The 25,236-nt window shown below is 35.5% G+C and overlaps 1 protein-coding gene across 1 annotated transcript in view; it reads right to left on the bottom strand.

Annotated features, from left to right (window-relative positions):
- Positions 1 to 81: 81 nt before the first annotated feature.
- The window catches only part of LOC123667953 (ITG-like peptide), a 30,386-nt gene continuing 5,231 nt past the window's right edge, over positions 82 to 25,236 (bottom strand). Inside the window, exons 2-6 of the mRNA XM_045601781.1 lie at positions 22,791 to 22,939; positions 19,933 to 20,065; positions 8,521 to 8,628; positions 5,750 to 5,886; positions 82 to 664 (exon numbers count right to left, since the gene is read on the bottom strand). Of these exons, the coding sequence (XP_045457737.1) occupies positions 545 to 664; positions 5,750 to 5,886; positions 8,521 to 8,628; positions 19,933 to 20,065; positions 22,791 to 22,931 (639 nt within the window). The 5' untranslated portion in view covers positions 22,932 to 22,939 and the 3' untranslated portion in view covers positions 82 to 544. The remainder of the gene's footprint in view (positions 665 to 5,749; positions 5,887 to 8,520; positions 8,629 to 19,932; positions 20,066 to 22,790; positions 22,940 to 25,236) is intronic.

Raw genomic sequence — 25,236 nt, 5'->3', positions numbered from 1 at the left:
TTTTAATATCATTCAAGTAGTTTCTATTTGAAAATTATATTTCGTATCGGTGGCCGTTTTTCGAAGCGATTTTTTTCAGTTTTTTTTTTCCAATCATCGATTTGAAATATTGCCATTGATAAATTATTCAAATAACGTAATATTGCAAATTAGTAAAAAAGTCAATTCCTTAAATTCCCAAAAAATATTAAAATTTTCACCAATGACAATATTTCCTATAAATATTATATTTGAGAAAAATCTGTAAATTATTTTATTATGTTGGTAATTCCATCTCTTACACATCTCCTGTAATATTGAATCAATTTACAGATGTCTCTCAAAACTCAAATAAATTTATAATACGAGTAATAAAAAACAAACAATTCCATTGATATTATGTCAATTAACCAATACTCTGTTTAGAAATAATAATAAAAAAAAAAAAACAAAAAAAAATAAGCTAAAAAAATTCAGGTTAACAAAAAAAATATAGAAAAAAAAGCATGCAAATGATAGTATAACAAACCACGCAGCTTTGATTGAAGTTGTAAAATAATATAATTTAATGCATTCTGTAGAGCCCAAGCCTCTTTTCGCCGGCCGTGTGCTGGACTATTTCACGTATTTGATCTGTGGCGACCGGTCCGATGCAAACCAGCGGCTCCTTGAAGTAACCACAGCTCTGTGAAGAAATTATATTCATTAGAAACTTATAATCATTACAGCCTATTACAGTCCACTGCTGGACATAGGCCTCCACAAGTTTACGCCAAAAACAACTTGAACTCATGTGTTATTGTTAGATGTGTTGTTATTAGAAACTTATAATTTTATTGTAATTGTGTGATATTATTATAAAAAAAAGTGTGTGTACTTATGTACGCACGTAAGAACTTATACTTAATTGGCTATCTAACTTCAATTAATTAATTTAACAGAACATTCGAATTTCGAAGTCAGACTTATCGCACGCTTGACTTGGGAGTAAGCTGGTGAATGCGTGACGAGAGCGTTACGAAAAATATCGAGTGAGTAAGATCGGGCGAGGCGAACGGAATTTAAGAGGGAGATATAAGTTAGTGAAGATAGAAAGAGAGAGAGTTACGTACGATTTATTTTTGTGTTACCCACACATTAGGAAATTCTAAACAATTTTTAATATCATATCAAAAATCGACCGTTCCGGCTAGAGCACCGACACGGTCAGTCGGAGATGCGAATCGATCGCCCCCGCCGAAACGGTCGATTTTTGATATGATATTAAAAATTGTTTAGAGAGAGCTTCATTTCGTAAACTACTGTAGGGGCAAGAGAAAGGTGCTAGTGCATATTTTCGTTCTCTCTATATTCCTCTGATACATAAAATTCGATTGTTGCCATCTCTCTCTATCTCTATCGAAACGACTAGACCGATTTTTATGAAATTTTGTGTGCATGTCGGGTAGGTATAAGAATCGGCCAACATCTATTTTAAATATAACGGTAATTGTTTTTAAGAAGTGAACTTTAACCTCGTGGAGCCGACACATGGACTTTTCGAATCAAAATCAAATATTAGGTTCATTCACGTAAGCTTCAAAAGCTTTTTTCACTTATCCTTCACAATTTAAAATTTTATTTGCTTTAATTAATTAATCATAATTAATGTGAAGGTACCATGGATTCGGAATATAAATGCTGCAGAGAAGAATCAAAAAAGGAGGAAGTTACTCAATTCGACCGTATATATTCATATATGTATATATTTTTTTATGTATCTTCGGCGATAACTTCGTCGTTTATGAACCAATTTTGATAATTATTTTATTATTGGAAAGGAGATATCCTAAGTGTGATACCATGATAAGAAAACCACGATCTGATGATGAAATCCCAGAGAAATCGACGGAAACTCTCGAAAATCCGCATAACTTTTTACTGGGTGTACCGATTTTGATGATTTTTAATTTAATCGAAAGCCGCTATTTATCATGTGGTCACATTTAAATTTCATCGAGATCTGATTACAACTTTTGGAGTAACCTTTGATAATGCGTATTTAGTTGACTATTTTTTCGTCTACCTACGTTGTATTACTTGTCGATGTAATTGAAGTCGGTTTTTTTTTCGTTTGTTGTCTATTTAATCAAATCTTGCATGAAATACAGCGCCACGAATCCCACACATCTTTTTCATAAATTAAAATCTCGAAGAAAAAATAAATCGAAGACAATGCTATAGCTATTACATTATTTTTAATATAAATTTTAAATATAATCATTACAACCTATACAGTCCACTGCTGGACATAGGCCTCCACCAAGTTTACACCAAAAATAACGTGAACTCATGTATTTTGCCCATAGTCACCACGCTGGGCAGGCGGGTTGGTGACCGCAAGGCTGGCTTTGTCGCATCGAAGACGCTTTAAACGCCGAGAAACTTTAAATATATATTGTGGCAAATGTAAAATCGGATATGATTAAACTATTGAAGACATTTTGAAACCTCAATCTAACAAGAAACCCAAAAGAAGAAGATACTTCAAAATGTAATCAGTAATCTGATTATTATTTCAAATCCATCCGACAGAGTAATATCAAAGGCTTTATCTAGTTATTAAAAAGTCGGATACAAGACAGCCCAAGATATAAATTGATAGTATAATTACTTAATCATCTTTATAAAACGTACGAAATTGAATTTTCTTTCTAAGAAAAGTAATCTAAAAAGTTCTAAATTATTCTGTTCGAATTAATTGAAAATCATCTTCCCAAGAATTTTATACGGAAAAAAAGTTGGATTATAATTTATTGAGAAATATTTGTGTTTGTTGAGTGTGTTGTTTTATTGGTGACAACAAATCTTTGTTTTTTAACCCCCGACGCAAAAAGAGGGGTGTTATAAGTTTGACGTGTCTGTCTGTGGCTCCGTAGCTTGCGAACGGATGAAGCGATTTTAATTTAATTTTTTTTTGTATGAAAGGTGAGTTCAAAGATTTGTGGAGGGTGAAAGTGCCGTAACCGAATGTAATCTAGTGGCGTCTCAAATGAAAGCGCATCGCGTATACATTACAAAATAATGTGTTCAATAAAAATCGGTTAAGCCCTAATAAATCTCTGGGGGTGGGCAGAAATTGAAGATGGAAATCCGAATGTCAGTAAAATTACCCAAGTACCAAATGACATAGCATCACATGCACTTTACAAAATTAATAATAAAGAAAATGAAAAAAAAAATCGGTTGAGCCGTTTGAAGTTAATTGGGCTAAAAGTGGGGATGGAAAACAGAATGCTCGTGAATGTATCCTAATGTTGTATCAACAACTTAAAAAAATCTACATTATAATAAGTGTACCTATAAAAAATATAAAATAAAAATAAAATTAAAATTAAAAAAAAAAACTCTGTCACAATAACCAGAGGTGCCTTTAAAAAGTAAAAAATAATTAAAGAAACATATATAAACATATAATCACGCCTCTTTCCGGTAGGGGTAGGCAGAGACCACTTCTTTCCACTTGCTACGATCCTTACATACTTCTTCCGCTTCGTCCACTTTCATTATTCCCTTCATACATGCTCTTCGGTTTAAGGTACTCTTGACCTGGCCTTTTTTCAAGACGTCCCTTATTTGGTCTCGGAACGTCCGCCTAGGTCTACCCCTTCCAACCCTTCCATCCACACTCGCCTTATACACTTTTTTCGTCAATCGTTCTTCACTCATTCTCTCGACATGACCAAACCATCTGAGCATACCTTTCTCAATTTTTGTCACTACATCTTCTTTCAGACCACAACGTTTCCGTATCTCACTATTTCTTATTCTGTCTCTCAGTTTAACTCCTTATAATTAAATATCCTTAATAATTAAAGAAACTCAATCTTTAAGTATCTGAGTATGTACGAGTATTAATAATTCTAAAAAAATACATCGCGTTACGGGACCGCTCCGCTTAAAGTAATTAATTATGATTGATTGTTCGATCTTCTACTACTGTACTATAAACTCTTGTAAGTAAAAATTATTGTCTACTTTTTAGTTCGATTAGCTATATAAGCGTGGTTTTTTTAGTTTTTTTTAACTATAATTTATGTTCGTTATTATCAAGACAAGGTTTGAATCATTCTTTGTACCAGTATTAGCCAGAAGGCAACATTACAATTTACTCCCCCATTAGCCCATTACACTTTCTGCCTTTGGCAATTTTTCTTCTATAACGTAAATATTAATTTATAAAAAATTATGTGGTGTCATGGGACTCCAGGTAGGAACGAAGTTTCTTCGGATAGTATAGAAGCAACACAATTTGTAGAAAAAAAAATGTTAAATTTTATATACAGTTTCTGGTTCTTGATTTTTTTTTAATTTTGTTGATTGGTTTTTAATTAAGTACATAAAACTATTTAGGAAATTTAGTATTTTAGAAAATAATAAATACCGTAAAATAAAATAAATCAAACAAAATAATAATAATAATAATAACTCAAACTATTAAGTTAAATAAAAAACATATGTCTTAACTGAGTATGTTTTAACTGAGGTAGGGCACAGCAGGAATTTCTTGTTCAAAATATGGAGCAGCCCGACTGGGGTAGTACCTCGACCTTACAGAAGATCACAGCTAAATAATACTGCTTTCAAGCAGTATTGTGTTCCTGTTGGTGAGTAAGGTGACCAGAGCTCTTGGGGGGGGCATTGGGGATTGGGTCGGCAAGGCGTTTGCTTGTAGTGTTGCAGGCGTATATTAGGCTACGGTTATCGCTTACCATCAGGCGATTCGTACGCTTGTTTGCCGACCTAGGTGCCTAAAAAATATACATTAAATTTCCTACCATACGAATAGACGGCCGTGCGTGTATGTATAGTTCTATAAATTTTGACTCACATATTAATAGAGTCAACAATTGTATTCACGAGCTAAATTACTATTAGATCTTTGCGAAGTCATGACTATCCCACCTTTTCCTTTTTTATTATTTATATTTGTTTGCAGGATAATTAGAATTCTTTTTTTTTTCTTCTTTTCCTTATCTAAGACGTAGTTTACTTTTTTGAATATCGTAACGTAACGTAGTTTACTTTCTATTTCTTCTTTATTACACTTATTTGCGAACATAAGTTAATTTTATATTAAAAAATATATTGTAACGTTAAACATGTTGGCTTTCTATTTAAAAAAAAGTGTATGTCAGTTACGATGCACAGCTGGAGTTTACTCCTTCAGATCAACTGTCTAAATAGGCACAAAAAAGGCTTACTAGTCTTAGAAAAAGAATACCATTGGTAAATAAATTAATCAAATAACGCCATCTATCTATCTAAGGTGGCGTTATTAGAAAACGACGCTACACAATCAATCAGAACCCTATTGGTTTTCGATAGATGGCGATACGAGCAACGTATCGAAGTTATACCTCTTATTTTTTTTTATACCGGGGTCCTGATATGAAAATCGATTCTTAAGGAGTTAAGCTCCAAAAAGAACCAATTTCAATTACATCTACGAGTAATACAACTTAAGTGGACGAAAAAATAGTCAAGTACATATGCGTTATCGAAAATTACTTAAAAGTAGTCATCAGGTCTCAATCAAATTTAAATGAGACCTAATACAAGAATCAGCTATCGATTAAAAAAAATCATCAAAATCGGTCCACGCAGTCAAAAGTCCTGATGTATCATAAAAAAATACAATTGAATTGAGAACCTCCCCCTCTTTTGGGAGTCCGTTTAAAATAAAAAACCTTCCTACGAAAGTGTTACGCAGTCTAGATCATCAACCTACCTTCCTAGGCTTCTGGCGGTGACGACGCTGCATGATGCAGCACAGTCCACGGCTGATATCGCACTCACTGGAGGTGGTGCAGTCCTCGTTGTACTGCTTGTGACCGGCAGAGGGGGGGCGGCAGACGTGCATCTCACCTACAGTATATAGTTAATTGATTCAATTTGTAACATTCCACTCCTAGACCTCTTTTTCCATGTATATGTATATGGGTCACAATATACTATAATTACTAAAAGAAAGAAAAGAAAAAAACAATATGAAAAATAGTCTTGATCAGTGGACTCACGTCAATTTTTTTTTTTAGATATTCTAAGGCTAGCTTTTAAGTTATCTAAAGTTGCAGTGAAGTACCGGTGCATGTTTAAATAAAAAGTATGCAATGACAACAAGCACGGGCATTATAAGCCTGTGGATATATAACTTATATAAAAAATAAATAGTTACTAGAATAATTTCCGTTCAGTGGAGATACCGAATCTTAGGTGTTTAATATGACTATGGTGTGAATGTGAAACAAGCCTGTCCACCTGATGGTAAATAGATACCGTAGCCTATGGATCCTTGCTCCAAAAGGAGCATTGTGCGTTACTGACTTAAGCCACTCACCTGCCCCGGAAGTTTTGGTTATCTTACTCAAAAGAAGTGTGATCTTCATATGTGAAATAATTTTTGAACTTGATCCAATTAGTTTTTCAGCCTATCTATTACAAAATTTCAAAAGATTCAAAGTATCCCTCTTTATAATATTAGTACAGATCAAACACGCAAACAGGAATAACGGTATATCTTCAGCATATCTTCAATCACATATGTATCGGTATATAAACGTTATGTATCATATCTAAGATTTTATTTTTGTGTTACCCACATTAGGAATTCTAAACATTTTTGAATATCATATCAAAAATTGACCGCTCCAGCGGGGTTCGAACCCGCGTCTCCGACGTACCGTGTCGGCGCTCTAGCCAATTAAGCTATGGAACGATACACCCGCTCGAGCGAAATTTTCGATATGATAATTTTAAATTACGGTTTAAGCGAACCGTGGCGCCGTCTATAGTGAGCTCTTTACAGAAACCCGTAACTATTCAAAGTTACATATTACAATGAAAATCTTTGACAGGAGACGACACCGTGCTATTTTTAATATCTAAGATTTTATTTTTGTGTTACCCACATTAGGAATTCTAAACATTTTTGAATATCATATCAAAAATTGACCGCTCCAGCGGGGTTCGGTATCTTAGATATTAAAAATAGCACGGTGTCGTCTCCTGTCAAAGATTTTCATTGTAATATGAAACTTTGAATAGTTACGGGTTTCTGTAAAGAGCTCACTATAGACGGCGCCACGGTTCGCTTAAACCGTAATTTAAAATTATCATATCGAAAATTTCGCTCGAGCGGGTGTATCGTTCCATAGCTTAATTGGCTAGAGCGCCGACACGGTACGTCGGAGACGCGGGTTCGAACCCCGCTGGAGCGGTCAATTTTTGATATGATATTCAAAAAAAACGTTATGTAGCATGTTAATAAAAACGAGAGCGATTTTTACGAGCGACGGAATGTTCTCGAAGCTTGTTATTAAATCGCTTCAGGGAGCATCCCGCATCGATACGATATTGGACACCTTTTAAAACCTATTTCCATTGGGAATTGCGTATATTGAAATAAAATAAAAGCCACCTGTTCACAGAGCCCGTATTCTACAGACATCAGTATTCAATAATAATATTTACAGCCTGATGTTGTAAAAATCAAAATAAAAACCAAGAGTGTCTTTATTCAAGTAGGCACAGGCACAGGCAAATAGGCAAAAAGCGCTATTGAATCGACGAATTTATTTCTTCCAAACTAGTAACTTATGCTACTTCTACAATAAGATATTTTTAAGTTATATGTGGTGGTGGGGGTTGGGATCATATGTAATATATTGATTGAGATAGGCTACAACAGGAAATAGCCAAAAAAATAAAACAGTCAAAATCTTTAGTAGCCTGAATGGAAAAGTACCTTTATTTTGCAGCCTATTTATTACACTGCCTTTAAGTAAAAAAAAAAAAAAAAAAAAGTACGTAGGAATGTAGGAACGTACGTAGGAAGATTAAGCAGAGATGAATCGGCAAGAAACTCCGCTGTTACACTTTGAGAAAGACCGTCAATAGTTATTAATTCAGTTGTGTTGTATGAAACAGCGACACTAAACCAAGCGTTGGCGCAACGGTTGCAGCACTGGTTTGTGGATCATGTGTCTGTGTTCGATCCCCGCACATGACATACATTTGTATCGGCCATGCAGATGTTTGCCGTGGTCTGGGTGTTTGTGCAGAGCCTCGTGGGTCTCCCCGCCGTGCCTCGGAGAGTACGTTCGCCTCGGTCCCGGTTGTTATCATGTCGACCTAATAGCGATCGTTACTCATAGTAGGGAATATATCCGCTACCCTGTATTGGAGCAGAGTGGTGGATTAAGGTCTGATCCTTCTCCTACATGGAAAAAGAGGCCTATACCCAGCAGTGAGATATTACAGGCTGAAGTGTAAGTGTAAACCACATATCTTTGTCATTAATATAATCAGGATTCGAATGCTATGCTACAGGTACAGTGGTGACAAAAATCCCATTAAAAATAAAAATGGATGAAAAATACTGCGCTGTGTTTGGTACACCCTGATGTTGCAGACATCCATACCAATGAACGAACAGTTGTTTATCCCCTTTACTTCAGCATATTACTATTCAGCCTATAAAATATGTGTTTAGTCACAAACCTGGCACAACTTCCTCGCAGACTAATCCCGCATCGCACTGGTTCTCTCTGTTGCACATCTCTCCCAGTTTCCGGCCCGCGAAGGCCGGCAGACAGCGCCCTCCGTCGTCTGGAACAAGGGTTACTTTAGTAAGTTGAAATATAATTTCATCATCATCATTCCAGCCTATTGCAGTCCACTACTGGACATAGGCTTCCACAAGTTCGCGCCAAAAATGCGTGAACTCATGTGTGTTGCCCATAGTCACCACGCTGGGCAGGCGGGTTTGTGACCGCAGGACTGGCTTCGTCGCACCGAAGTGTGGTTCAAAGCCAGCGATTAGGTGGTTATCCCGCCATCGGTCGGCTTCTTAAGTTCCAAGGTGTTTACAGTTATTTAAACAAAAACAATGAATTTATGCTTACATTGCTTAGGAGCGAAACAATAAATGGCCTGTTATTTTTTATTAAAGCATCTATTTTTCAGTTGTTAAACATTAGTTATATTGTTTGTTAAAAAACCATGTGAAAACGTTAAATTAACGTGTGAAATGTTAAAATCATGTGCGAAATGTGAAAATAACATGTGAAAACTACGGAACGGAGCATGAGTAATGTAAGTTGTATCGTTTGTTGATCTTGGAGTCGAGATCGTTTTTATTTTGAAAATAACTTATAAAACGTGAAAATAACGTGTGAAATGTGAAAATAGCGTGTGAAATGTGAGAAAAACGCGTGTAAAATGTGAAAATAACATGTGAAAGCTGCGAAATTATTCTTCTAACCTCAAAACTTTAACCATGGATATCTCAATAACCATGGGGTTTCGAAGTGTGATAGTGGTACCAGGGGTAGCGTTCCCCACCCTCCCCCTCTTCCACCCACGTTCCGGAAATTCGGTTTTACCTAATCTAAAGCTTCACCTAAATATATAATTACGCCCAGACTCAGGGTGGGAATTGAACCCACAACCCCTGGAGCAAAAAACGAGGTCACTACAAACTGCGCCAATGGGCTAGTCATAGATATATCGTGTCCACATAAAATATATAAATTTACTAGCTGACCCCGCAAACGTTGTTTTTCCGTATATTTTATAAATCCCCTTAATTCCCCCCCCCCTCCCCCATAACTTAGGGGTATGAAAAATAGATGTTGTTCGATTCTCAGACCTATCCAATATGCATACAAAATTTCATGAGAATCGGTCAAGCCGTTTCGGAGGAGTTTATCTACAAACACCGCGACACGAGAATTTTATATATTAGTTCTCAGGTTAATAAAAAATATTAGATGATATATTGTTTTCTAATGTTTACGCGAATTTTACTCATTTAATAAAACACTGGACTGCCTGGAGGAGTCCTCCCGTGACCATGGTTGCTGTAAAGTATCTGAAACGTCGGGAATCAAAAGTTAACAATAAACCGCGATAAAATCCGAAAAAAGTGTTTTATTAAATTAGATGATATAATTAGATTTTGATGTTGACGATATTTTGTTTAAAAACAAGTGAACGGAACTTTTTAACAAAAATCAATTAACACAAATTTAATTAAAAATACTAGCGGCTACATTTTGACAGGCAACCTAATCGATATATATTCTCCTAATCATAAAAAATAAAAACATAACTTAACTTTCTTTTATTATTATTGTTTTTTTTTTTTTGTAAATGATATTATTTTTGACTTTCGTTAAGTGTATCACCTTAATTATGTCGAAATAAATGTTTTCGTTTCATTTCATTTCAATAATAATAAAATAAAAAAACTACGTAATCCGTTTCGGTAAAAATCGTGAGTCAGCAGTCAGAGTGTTTGTTACTTGTAATAACACCAGTAATATCGAAAGTGACATTTTATGAAATACATGTATCAGACAAAACATTAATTACTTAATAATATTTTGTTTACAACATTCATGTGTATGTGTATTTGTGTGTGCGTGTGTGTGTGTGTGTGTGTGTGTGTGTGTGTGTGTGTGTGCGTATTCTGTTTCGTCAGTTCATCGTTCAGGCTCCGTTCTTTTTTCCTAATGATGACGAAAGAACAATACATTTTTTTCATTTTACCCAGCGAAGTTATGCGGTACAATACCACGTAGGTCAACGAAAAAATAGTCAAGTAAATGTGCGTTATTCATTTATTTATATTGTCATTCCTGGCATTGGCGCCATGTATTGTGTAGTATTAATAGTAATGATGTTCCGGATACCCGTATCCGTATCCGCGGATATAGGTACGCGGGAAAAATAAGGACTGAATCCGTATCCGCCTCTTTTCTCGTGGATCTTTTCGTCGTTGTATTATTATCCATATAATTGAAGTCTTTTTCATTAGTGAGCAACCATATTTATTCTGGTGTACAGTACAGAATATAATATTATTATAAAATATTAATTACAACTGTATGTACTACCATACCGTGCTCTAACCGTATGTTTCGATGAGATATGGCCACAATACGAAATATCCTGTTCAAAATCTGGAGCAGCCCGACTGGGGTTGTACCTCAACCTTACAAACGATCACAGCTAAATAATACTGCTATCAAGCAGTGTTGTGTTCCTGTTGGTAAGTAAGGTGACCATAGCTTGTGGCAACAAGATTGCGATGCTTCTGGTATCTATGTATATAGCTGCGGTAATCGCTTACCATCAGATGAGTCGTACTAACACTTCTTGTGTGTAGAATTCTAATTATGAATGTCGAGATATTTGCAAAAAAATGGGCAAGTATTATTTATATTATAGTAATATTAGTACCACATATATCTTACACATTAGCCTTAAAACAATCACTCAGGTAGGTCGAGCGTATTAATCAAATAAATTGTCAGATCTAATCAAATGGATTGCTTCATCGCTCCACTATCTGGCGCACCTTTACTAAGTAATTACATCAAAACATCGTGTCGACGACCTTGCTGAAAAATTTGAACTATCAAATAAGTATTTGTCATGGTCATTTTGTGCAAGAATTTTCTTGTTCATAAAAGTTATAAACTCATCGTTATTTTGTCCAGAGAGTTGGACCGTAAACCACCATTGATTGAAATCTTAATTAGTGCCTGGAGTCTTTAATATGTAGAATATATCCATTAGAGTTTCGGTTTTGTAATCGAATGCCAAGGTATGAATCTTTGATTACTGCAGTTCAAGCTATTGCAGCCCACTGCTGGATATCGGCCTCCCCAAGTTCATGTTTGTTTCAAGACATCCCAGTTGTCCGCAATATATCATTCTAACCCTTTAATTTCTAATCATATCTTTGAGAGACACCTCAACCACACTGCGTTTGCCAATGTCTCGCCTCTGTCCAACGCGGTCCCCACTCCAAGACCCGTCTACTCCAACGCCCATCGGTCTTGCGACACAGATGACTAGCCCACTGCCACTTCAACTTGCTAATTCTGTGGGCTATCATCATCACCATCATTTCAGCCGATTACAGTCCACTGTTGGACATAGGCCTCCATAAGTTCACTCCAGAAATGGCGTAAACTCATATGTTTTGCCCATAGTCACCACCCTGGGCAGCCGGATTGGTGACCGCAGGGCTGGCTTTGTCACACCGAAAACGCTGCTGTCCGTCTTCGGCCTGTGTATTTCAAAGCCAGCAGTTGGATGGTTATCCCGCCATCGGTCGGCTTTGTAAGTTCCAAGGTGGTAGTGGAACTGTGTTATCGCTTAGTCGCCTCTTACGACCTCTCTGTGGGCTATGTTGTTCTCTCGCGGATAGTCTCATTTCTAATCCTATCTTTGAGATAAACCCCAAGCATAGCCCGTTCCATTGCACGTTGCGCGACTTTAAAGTTATGGACCAGTCCCTTCGTTAGTGTCCACGCCTCGGCTCCATATTAATACAGGCAGGACGCATTGCTCGAAGACTTTTGTCTTCAATGCGGAATCTTCGAAGTGACTGTCACAACTATAACTACTTCTTATTTTTACTACTTATTAGTTGTTTTGTAATGTTTACCTTTTTATAATTTCACTCATTATAATGACACAACTTTTTCAGATTTTTATCGCGGCTTAATAATTTCAGTCCTTCCGTGGTCATGGTTGCTGTAAAGTATCCGAAACGTCGAGCATCTAAAAAACTTAATAAACTGCGATAAAATCCGAAAAAGTTGTTTTACTTATTAAGCCCTAACAGTAAGGAGGAGATGATGAGAAAACCATTTTGAAACGGTCATAAAGAGACATTATCTTTTTTCTGGAATACATTTATGGAAGGGTCATTTTCAAACAGAAAATAAGGTGGTGTGTCAGCGCTAACACGTGACTGGAGCTTAATGGTAAAACCATTCGAATGTCCTGATAAATATATCAAATTATAATTATTGTAATGTATTGGTACAATGAATGCTGGTATACTGTTAAACTTACATCTAGCTAAATCTAAAAGCGCTGTGAAACATGCACACAGCGTCAATTCTAAGAATCGTTTCAAAGGATCTCACTTCTCCTATTTTTTTATAATATCCTTTTTTTTCTTAAAGAGTACGATACGATACGGAGCAACGCCTTGCTCTCCGAGGCACGGTGGGGAGACCCATATGGACAGACATCAACAACCGCCGGCGTGTAGGTGCCGATACGGTACACGCATCAAAACTAAATTTTAATTTGTAAGATGAAAATTCGAAAGTGCTTTTGAGGCCAATAAAGTTAATTTTGATTTTTGATTATTATTGTATAATAGACCAAATATGAAAACACACAGACACACACAACAAAAGCACAACCACGTTTTCGTCATAGCTTTAACTGAATGTAATATTTGTTTAAAAGCGGTTTCATACTTCATTAACATTACGATATGATTTATTAAAGTTTTAACATTGACCTTTAAACATTAGTTTCATTTTGAAAATATATTACGACTGCTTTTTATATTAAAACTAGCTGACTCGGCAAACGTTGTCTTGCCGCTAAACGCCATTTAAAAATAGGGGTTGGTGGCAGAAGGGAGAAAATTTAGGATTGTATGTATTTTTCAACGCCAAATCATAATAAAATAAAAATAAATAATTTATCTAAAAATTAAAAAAAAAATTGGGGTGGACTACCCTTAACATTTAGGGGGATGAAAAATAGATTGTTCGATTCTCAGACCTACCCAATATGCACACAAAATTTCATGAGAATCGGTCGAGCCGTTTCGGAGGGGTTTAACTACAAACACCACGACACGAGAATTTTATATATTAGATTATATTGTTTAATTTTTGCTTTTAAATCATATTTAATGATGTAGAAAACGAGGTTTTATTTAGGTTCGTTAGAATCGACGGCAGTTTTAACGTTTTCTTTGTTAACATTTTTAAGTTACACGTTTTAAATCCTTGAGATTATTATTTCGTGTTAAGTTAACAACTAACATTATTATTATTAGTGAGCGTTTATAGCAAGAACTGTCATCATACGAGCGAAGACTAAATAGTCGTTAACTTATACTTGTCCAATTTTATTCCCAATTTTCTTAGATTGTCATGTTGTAAGAACCTTCTAGAAAGCATTAGAAATATTTTTTTTAAAAGGCGGAGGGAATTACTAAAGTTGTTCTCAAGTTATAGCGTGACCAAGTGTAATAAACATTCATTTTATACTCAGAGTAACAAATATTTAAAGTACTTAATAAATTTAAACTGAAATTAGTAAATTCAAATTATTATATTTAAGTGCGGCGTCGGCGTTGAATATTTTACCACGCATTTCATAAATCCACTAATTACTTTTCTTCGTGAAAGAATAATTCATTTAACGGAGAGAAAATACGCGATGGAAATGAGATTGTAATAAAATGAATACAAGTAGATAATAAAGTATATTTATAATTCTGGGTTGTGTAATACAGTGGTTTTAGCTGAGGTAGGGCACAGTAGGAAATTTCCTGCTCAATCCAACAGAGGTATTATCTCGACCTTACAGAAGATAACAGCTAAATAATACTCCTTTTAAGCAGCGTTGTGTTCCTGTTGGTGAGTAAGGTGACCTGCAGGGAATTGGGGATAGGGTCGGCAGCACGTTTGCGATGCTTCTGGTGTTGCAGATGTCTATAAGCTACGGTAATTGCTTCATCAGGTGAGCCGTACACTTGTTTGTCGACCTAGTTATACAGAAAAAAAAAAACGAAAAATGCAATGACTCGCATTTATCAATTCTGTATTTTCACAACAGTATGGTGGCAAAAAACGTATAGTTCAATTTGAAACGTATAGTTGAACGGATACCGTAATAACAGCGAAAAGCTTTCAGTATCGGACCATCCTAGTAATTGTCGACGATTTTGGAAGTGCTGGCCTGAAGTTAATCCATTGTAAAAAATCGCACACCGATAATAAAACAAATATTTTACGGCATTGGCAACAAAGAGCCCGTGGATATTGTGAAATGTAATTTAAAAAAAAAAAAAACGGAGACCGTTGCCTAATCTAACTCACTTCAGGAACAAGTTTTTCACAGTCAGTCTGCTCTACATTTGGGCAAGATATATTCTACAGAGCTCTACTCCAAATGCATACACTTACGACTATATATCATTCTTTGATTGTTTTCAATTCATTTTATTTTTGTACCATAAAACTCTAAAAATAATTAGAATCTAAGGAAAATCCAGTCGCGTCCAACTTAAATATTATTAGTTAGAAAACTCAATATTGGGCAGTCGCTGCCGATAGGAAATGAGAAAAGTTTTAATTATATCTTGTCTTTGCGTCTCTGTGTAATAATTTGGCATTTGAAACTCCTGAAGGAAACGAAGAACCATTTCAGCTAAACTTTATTTAACTTATTTTACTGGAAAGATCAGGTAATTCTAAAACGATGTCTGTTGCTGACGGCATTAACTTCAGTTGCGTAGAGAGTTGTACGGTTTCAAGTTTGGATCTTTATTTAACGTTATATCTATAATATAAAAATGATTTGCTGAATGTGTTGCTAAGCGCAAAACTCGAGAACGGTTGGACCGATTTCGCTAAGTCTTTTTTATAAATATTCCTTGAAGTACGAGGATGGTTCTTACGGAGAGAAAAATTCTAAAAAAAAAAAATTAAATTTCCTGAAAAAGTCTAAAAACAACACTTTTCTCTACTCCCGTACAAAAGATTTGTGATAATACTTAAAAGTCACTGTTAGGCGATACGAAGTTCGCCGGGTCAGCTAGTATACATATATAATAGCTGGTTTACTTGATACACTTAATGTGTTTACTTGATGTCTTTTTCACACCTATGCTAATACTACTTAGGAGCCCACCTAATTTGACCACGATTGAGATGAATGTGTAATAAATGGCAGCTGAACATTTTAACTGTCAGTTCGAAGTACCAATACCTGAACGTAGACTTTAATTAAATTAATTGAATGGGTTTGACTAATCGTGGAATTCGCAGAACTGAAAACTATACGATCTATTATTATTTAATGTAAAGCAAGCGCTTTGCCGAACCTACCCCCGATTCTCACCTCCAGGTTCCTAGACTCCACCTTACTCAGCGCTATTTACTACAGAACACAACACTGCTTGAAAGCAGTATTATTTAGCTGTGATCTTCTGTAAGGTCGAGGTACTTAACCAGTCTGGCTGCTTCAGATTTTAAGCAATTTAAAATATTCCTGTTGTGCCCTACTTCATTCATGTATCTAGTTCCACTCTAATCTAAAAAAAATCTTATAAAGAAATTTTATACTAGTTTCCCAAAAACGTTTTTATGCACATTCATTATCTGGTGCCCGTTGGAATAAATGAGAACTAGTAACATTTAATAATAATTACAAATATTAACTTTATTGTGAACGTCCATATTTCGATAACAAGCGAAAGCTATCTAGTTTCCCGATAAAAACAAAATATGAGCCAAAAGAGAAACTTTCTCAGCCATAACGATACATTTTATCAAATTTGTAAGAATTTCAGAAAAGTTCCACTAACATAAGTAGGCAATATTTGTAAAACTCGCCCGAAAATGTTCTGAACTGAGGTAATACACGTAAGTCAAGTTTCATAAAAGCTTTCAAGTCGGCGAAAGTTGAAAGCTCTCCGTCTCTTGACGCTCGAGTTTTTCCGTAAATGGGGTAATGAAGCTTTTCACATTTTGAGAAAAAAATGCTTACAAAATATTGAAAAGTACACTTGGTAAAATGGATTTGGAATTCAAATATGTTATTTCCTAGTTATTTTAGAATTTTATAATTGTATTAAAACACTTTTTTTTTAAAGAGTAACTGTGAAGTTTTTTGCTGGTTCCTCTGCAGATATACTCGCACTAAGCGTTTTGCTTCCTCTTTCTTAATACGCACCGCAAAAATCTGGAATGCCCTTCCGCCTTCCGTTTTTCCAAATAATTACAACTTGGGTATTTTCAAATCAAGAGTGAATAGGCATCTTCTAGGCAAGCGCGCACTATCTTAGACTGCATCTTCACTTACCATCAAGTGAGATCGCGGTCAAGCGCTAGTCTATATATTTAAAAAAAAATATACATTTCAAAATTTTGATTTGTAATATGACGTTTTGAAGGTGCTTTTGAAGCCTTTTTGAATTATGCAATTTTGATTTTGATTTCATATAACTATTTTTCTGCCGAGGCTCCACAGGCATGGCTTGATTTTAGCTCTTCCGTTTCGTTCCGTTAAAATATAGCCTATGTCACTTAGTGATAACTTAATATTTTCTTGGTAAAAGATTTCTTAAAATCAATTTAGAGGTTTTTAAATTTCCCCATTGTAAACATTCAAAAACAATTTTCTTGTCTTTGTTATAAGTAAAAATGAAAAAATTATAATAAAATTATTAATGTACTTTTCGATCGTATATATTTCGATATTTTCACGTAATATAGTTGCTACTATGTTTGCAGGTAAATACCGTTACTAGGGACAAGCTTCTGTCAAAGTATGATAGGAGTGTACAAGAACATTGGTGACATCATGACTTACAATTTATTTTAAAATCTTTAGACATACTCAAGATCGTTGTTCTTTAGTGAATTTGAGTTGAACGTTTTAACATTTTAAGCAATTTTGGAAACAGTTTAATCGAATACCCTTTTTTATATAAACTGGCACAATTCAGTTCAAGTAAAAAGTCATTACACTAAATGCGAAATCTTCTTACGCCTCAAATAGCTTCGTTTGTCTGATGAATAAAATCTACTTTGTTGTCTTCTAGCAATAAGCCACAATAGACCAGAAGGTAGGGCACAGCAGGAATTTCCTGCTCAAAATCTGGAGCAGCCCGACTGGGGTAGTACCTCGACCTTACAGAAGACCACAGCTAAATAATACTTTTTTCAAGCAGTATTGGGTTCCTGTTGGTGAGTAAGGTGACCAGAGCTCCTGGGGATTGGGTCGGCAATGGGCTTGCGATGCTTCTGGTGTTACAGGCGTCTATAAGCTACGGTAATCTCTTACCATCAGGTGAGCCGTACGCTTGTTTGACGACCTAGTGATATATAAAAAAAGGTACCATACACTTGCTTAGAATCTTCTCCCCAATTATACTCTTATTGTCTACTTTTTGCACTCCAACTCCTCAGTAAATTTGTTTTCAGATATCATTTGATGCAGTCCGAACTAACCTCAGACCTATCTTAGTTATCCTATGCATAATTTACTGATTACTCTAATAACATTGACCTAATGTTTCTTAATGTGAAAAATGCGTTGTGTCCTAAAATAACGCATAGCAATAAAATTAAACATGATCGTACTAGTTGGACACCATTATTCTTGTAATGATGTCCAACAAAATGTCTATCCAAAAGTTAGCGTAAACAACGTGTACGGTTTACGCACATTCAGCAATATGATTGTCTTTGCAAACTAATAACCTCCTTTGTTTTAAGTTATTTCTTACGAAATTACTGTTGCTCTGATGCGGATGAGGTCTGTTTAATAGTAATAATAATAAGGCTTAATTTAATTCCATACAAAATTTATAAACCATTATCCCAATTGGCCCAAACCGACGTCTGTACTTCTGCTTATAAATTTTAAAAATAATTTTAAAAAAGTTAATGTTATATCGACTTTCATTGGGTTTGGTGATGACCTCATGACCTTCCTTCACATGTCACCTCTTATTCACCAATAAAAAGACTCAATTTGACTGTATTTTTATGTTTTTAACTTTATCTATACAAATAAATAAAATTGGAGTGTCTGTTTGTTATATTAAAATAGCCGCTTATTACTAAATGCATATGCAACAAAAATAGCATTTTTTACAATTTTTGTCTGTCTGTTTATCTTTTGGTATGTTCCGGCTAAGCTCTGAAACGGCTGGACCAATTTTGACAGGACTTTCACTCGCAGATAGCTGATGTACTCGTTATAATGAGTAACTTAGGCTGAAATACACAGGCCGAAGACGGGCAGCAGCGTCTTCGGTGCGACAAAGCCAGCCCTGCGGTCACCAACCCGCTTGCCAAGCGTGGTGACTATGGGCAAAACACATGAGCTCACGCTATTTTTGGCGTAAAGTTGTGGAGGCCTATGTCCAGCAGTGGACTGCAAAGGCTGTAATGATGATTTAAATTTGAGGAACATCCGAGAGCATAAATCCCTAACAATATGCACAAGAATAATATATTACTTTACTTGTCAATGTACATTATGGTAACAAACACAATTATGGTAACATAATGTGAAATTTTTTATGTGAACGAAACTAGCGACAGCTAAATATAAAGTTTAATTAAATTCAAAATTAATTACATTTTTCCAAGAACAGAGGCAATTTATATTCAAACACGATTTTCTAGAAAAACTTTATAAGTTTTTATAAGAATTTGCAATTGAAATGAGGGAATAATCACTTCTGAAGTATGTCAATATAACATTTGACATTTACCGGAAACGGAAACAGGTAACCTTTAGATGTGGCGTGGTATATTTTTATTTGCAAGTTATTCCCTGGCTAACATTCCTATGTAAAAAACTTTACCGATATAATTCTCTTGAGAATACCTTTCATAGTTGATTAGAAATAAGAAATCTAAGTGACTAGCCCGTTGGCGCAGATTGTAGTAGCCCTGCTTTCTTTTCTGCGGATTGCGGGTTCGATTTCCACCTGAGTCTGGGTGTAATATAATATTTGTATTTATATATTTATATATGTACTATTTTTATGTATGTTTATCAAAAAAAAAAATAGTTGTAACAGTCGGTTGTTACCTGTAACACAAGCAACTTAATGCTTTTTTTTATCGCAGGGGAACCCATTTATGGGTGATATCCAGGATGCCCGGGTAGGCATTCCTAGACTGTATATCGGCTTCAGCAATTAAGTTGCTTACCATAGGAACAGACGACCGTGTGTGTATGTTATATGATATTTATATTTATTTATTTATTAGCTAGCTAAAACTGTGAACTAATGTATTTCTAAAGAATAATTATTTGGAAGGTAAACGATCTCACCTGTCTCCAAACACATGAGACCACGGCAGCAGTCTCCGTTCGTGATGCAGGGCGCGCTGTAGCAGTGCGTGTCATCGGCGTCCTCGATACGGTTTCCCTCCAAAGCCTCCGCGTAGATCTCTTCAGGTTCCACCTGAAAGCATAGGGCATATTATAATTTTTTTCTTTAATACCACAAACATAGCGAACAAGCGTCCAATTAGGTTTGCTGACGACTTGAAAAAGGGCAGAATGTTGCCGCTGGATTCAGAGGGTGCAGGACCAGACGGAATGAACATTGGGGCAGGCCTATGTTCAGCAGTGGGCTTTAATATGCAGATGGATGTATGGAACAAAAACAAGAGTACAGCAAACAACCGTACCAATACTAGGAGCAAAATAATTACAATAATAATAAATGCTTCACACTCAATGGTTGCCACTAAGATTTAGTCTAGTGACGGGGCCCGGAAACACACAATACACAAGCACAAACACCCAAAACACAGCAATAATCTGTATGGCCAATACAAATGGTCATGAGCGGGAATCGAACTCGTGACCGCCAGCGCGACAACTAGCGCTATGATCGCTGCGCCAACGCATCGTCAAATGTCTCAAATATCTTTTTTTAAATTGAAATATCATTTTTATAACTGTTATTTAGATGTAATTTTCTGTAGGCTTAATGTAACTTACCCAGTGGGGATTGATCGTTAATCTGCTACAACAATTGTAACAAAATAGCTAATCAATGGTTGATTTGGTTCAGTTTTGAATATGTTAATTTGTCGAATTAATACCAACTAGATGCCCTGACGGACTTTGTTCTGTCAAAAGTTAATAGTAAAAATTAAATAAATGTAACGTTTTCAGAGTGACCATTTTATTTTTTTTCTAATTTTTTTGCTAGTATCAAAACCTTCCGTGGGCCTTAAGGAACATACAAAAAAATAAATTAGTCGAATTGGTCGAGCCATTCTCGAGTTATGCGTTTAGCAACATTCAATTTTATTTATATAGATATAGTGTCCACCGTCTCTTGTACGTCTTGAAATTGCTTTGTTTGAAAAAAAAAATTAAAGCTAAATTTTTTTCACTTTAGAGCAATAAATAAAAATAATACGAATTTCTTCCAAAATTATGTAAGATTCCTTTACTTCCTACATTATATTTTTCGACGAGAATGAAACAAATTCAAATATTCAAAAGACACATTGAATTGAAAGTCGTCACGGCTCTTAAAACCCGTAATAAAAACACGCCAAAATAAACAGAACTCAAGATACAAAGATATCAAAAGGAATTGAAAGGTAAATAAAATATATTTATTATCATATCAAAAGAATAACCATTTATTATTTGAACGAACTCATTTCCATAGATCTTCCAATTGATCAAGCTTTCAACGAGCGAGTGAACATCTGACGCAAAGGTCACTTGCGATCCATTAGGTTACTGCGCACTGACCTTTGATAAAAGCATCTTGAAAAGGGTTATTTCAGGTTATCTATTTTAGATCTCAACACGCTTTCTATAAAAATATGCTTTAATGCTGAACATACAGAAATTCCATTATATTTTTACCAAGTTCGATATTTCAACAAAGTTGTGATTATTACATAAAGATAATAAACGCTTAAAGTCCCTAGTGAAGCTTAGTGGTACTTGCTATTTATAGTTTCAAACAGAAGAAACAATGGATGTCCTATCCATCCAAAACCATAGGTTAATCAGGTAGCTGATAAATTATTTTGTCACTCCAGATATAGACATAGACAAAATTTGAAAGAGTACCACGACGATAAATAGGACAGATTACAGATTAGGACACAAAATTGATAGCGAGAGAAATAAAAAGAAACGAGAAAATGACACTGAATTCTAACCAGATTTGGAACTATAGATGATGATGATGATGATGATTGGAATTATTTTAAAGTGAGATCTGCAGTGAGTCAAGGAAGAGACTTGAGAAATCCTTCTTTTGAGGCCTTGTCTAAATGTAGAACATTTATAATTCCATGGAACATTTTGGACCTTCTCGCAAATCAGATGAAGTGGGAACTTATAAAACATAGTTTCTGCTAATGAAAGGCAATAAACTTTTGGGTACTATGCCCTTTTATATAATCATCGACAAAATATAGCCACTATGTTAGAACAGTTTTGGTAGACTTTTAGTTCTCGTAGGTATACCTAGGTAAAGCATGACAATAGCCTGGCAGTTGTCTATAGAGCGACGCGTGTCTTTTTACTATGTGCACTTTGGAGTACCTCAATGGGAGTTCCTGCAGAAGATCACAAAGAAAAAACTCTGCTCTCAAGCGGTATTAACAGCGGTGGTAGGGTTGGCAACACGCTTGTGGTGTCCCTGGTATTGCACGTGTCCATATACTACAGTAATTGCTTAGCACGCGAAGAACCGTACATTTTTTTTCCAACCTTCGTCCAGAAAATAGGTGTTCAGTAAATTAAATAGATGCAAAGATATTGTTTGAATTTGTTTTGTTCTATATCGTACCCTGTGCCTAAAAGTCATCTGTAGGAAATCGCCTTTCAATGATAAGCCCACTTTGTACATCTTTGTTTTCATATATACGTATATATTTGTATTCTGGTCTATAATATCATTATTATTACCTGTCCGACCGTTTTGATGTAGTTTTGTGTGCGGCGTGGAGGTGCGTAAACAAGTGTTTTTTTTTTGTAATTAGATTGGTACTCACCTGATCGTTTCTCATAGTAGAAAATATATCCGCCAAAATGCAGTGGAACAACCTGGTGGATGAAGCATCGATCCTTCTCCTACAGGGAGATTACTAAAGAGGTCTTTGCCCAGTTATGGGATGTTACGGGTTAAATATATCAATTATTACCTGTCCATAAGGATAGTGGCGGTAGGGCGAGCGCCCGTAGCCGAGATTAGCGAGCATGTCGGAGCTGAAGCGGTTGAAGAGGCCGCCCCAGGCGTGCGCCGAGCTCAGGCAGGCGACCAACAGAAACGCGATGACGGCCATTTTGTGATCTGTCACCAAAGTACGTGTTACATGAGTTTAGCGAAATTGGTGAAGCAAATTTATAGTAATATTATAAAGCTGAAGAGTTTGTTCGTTTGTTTTTTTTATACATAGACTAGCGCTTGACTGCGATGATGCGATCTCACCTGATGGTAAGTGAAGGTGCAGCCTAAGATAGTGCGCGTTTGCCTAGAAGATGCCTATTCACTCTTGATTTGAAGATACCAAGTTGTAAATAATTGGAGAAACGGAAGCCGGAAGGGCATTCCAACTTTCTGCGGTGCGTATTAAGAACGACGGAGCATAGCACTTAGTGCGAGATCGTGGGATTTCAACCACGTAGCGGTGCAGATTCATGCGATGCCTTGCGGTTGTTTATTTGTTTGAATGTGCAAATCAGGTACAACTAGCTCGAATTGAAAAATTATTTTTCTGTTAGATTATTCAATTACCGAGAAAGATTCTAGCCAATATAATAATGTAGTAAATTTTTTTCCGCAAATAAACGCAGACGAAACCGCGGGGCACAGCAGTAAATAACTAATCATCGTGAGATGTCTATTTATTTACATCCCTCAATAGCCCCTCAGAAGGATTTATTTGGTTGGGTTTTCGTTTTTTATTAACTTACTCAAATGACTTTGTAATACTTCTGAAGCCTATTTGATTTTTTTTTATTTATATGGAGAGATAAGAGATAGAAATAAAAGTATAAAAAGGTAAGTAAACAATTATGTAACATCATAAGTTTATTCGCATCTGTAATTGCTTCTACGAGGATCTAGAAATTTAATTATAAACGGCTCTTTCAAAGAAATGCCTGCCTATTCTGCAATGTTGTAGGCTGTAAATATAGAGGTGGGACTCATAGAGGCGTAGAAGTCATTATAAAAATCAATATACAAGTAGATGAAATTTTTCGCTTGTTACATTATATTAAGTAATAAAAAAGTTCAAATAAAAAACGGTTATTTCGAAAATAAAACGGAATTCTACAAATGGTAAAAAGTAATTAGTAAATGAATTGAATTCGCTTCTGTTTCATTAATAAAGGAGCGTCTCCTGCGAGCGATCAGAACCACGTTATATGACTTCCTGATTCATCAAACGTTGATCACATTAATTGTGTTCTAAAGATCCAGAATTTTCGGGATGTGTTTGGATTGTCTGTTTGTTATTATTGCTTTGTATATGTATTGTTATTGATTGTCTCTATGTGGTTAATTTCCAAAAACGATTAAAAAATAATACTTAAAACTAAAATAATTTAAAATGTTTTAAAAATTGTAATTTAACAATTAACCTACTTCTATATTTACCACAAGTATTATAATTGCTCGCAAACGAAAAAAAAAAACCGACTTCAATTACATCAACAAGTAATACAACGTAAGTAGACAAAGAAATTAACAAACGCACTAGTCGTTATTACGATTTTCGAGGTTTCCCCTCAATTTTTCTGAGACTCGATCATCAAATCCTGGTTTCCTTATCATGGTACTACCCTTGGGGTATCCTTTCTGACAAAAAAAGAATTATCAAAATCGGTTCATAAATGACGAAGATATCCCTGAACGAACATATATATATATAATTTAAAGCTATTATAATACCTTTGAGCTCGTACTGTTTGCATTGTGTGACAAATCGACACTTTTAAACAAAATAACGCGTCAGACATAATATTCTAATAAAATTAGTAACATTGCGTGCTAGAATATAGGTTTAGAAATTCGAAAAATACCCAAAACCGAATCGGAGCACCCCACTGTCCACGTGGTCTTGGTCTGTCCTACCCCTAGAGTGTTTTTTTTGTGCCGCGGAGGCGCGGAGGGAGGGCAGCAACCTTTCGCACGCAAGGGTGGAAGGGCTGCACTTTCCGCAGCGCCGGAGCCAAACGTTCCTCTAACTTTCGAAATTCTTCTTCTAACCTCAAAACTTTAACAATGGATATCTCCATAACCATGGGGTTCTGAGGTGTGACAGTGGTACCAGGGGTAGCGTTCCCCACCCTCTCCCCCCCTTCCCCCCACGGTCCCAAAATTCGGTTTTACCTAATCTAAAGCTTTACCATATATATATATATATATATATATATATATATATATATATATATATATATATATATATATATATATATACGGTCGAATTGAGTAGCCTCCTCCTTTTTTGAAGTCGGTTAAATAGGAGAAAGAATTTGTATTTTTGTAAATTTAGATACTTTTAAACGGATAACTCACAAACTACTGGATTGGAGTAGTTTCACTGGAAAATTTCACTCATTCACTGGAAAATGCTACGTTAT

Source organism: Melitaea cinxia, chromosome 29 (assembly GCF_905220565.1).
Source record: "Melitaea cinxia chromosome 29, ilMelCinx1.1, whole genome shotgun sequence".
NCBI lineage: Eukaryota > Metazoa > Arthropoda > Insecta > Lepidoptera > Nymphalidae > Melitaea > Melitaea cinxia.
Note: the sequence above shows the minus strand (reverse complement) of the source record. Positions and strands in the feature narration are given on the sequence as shown.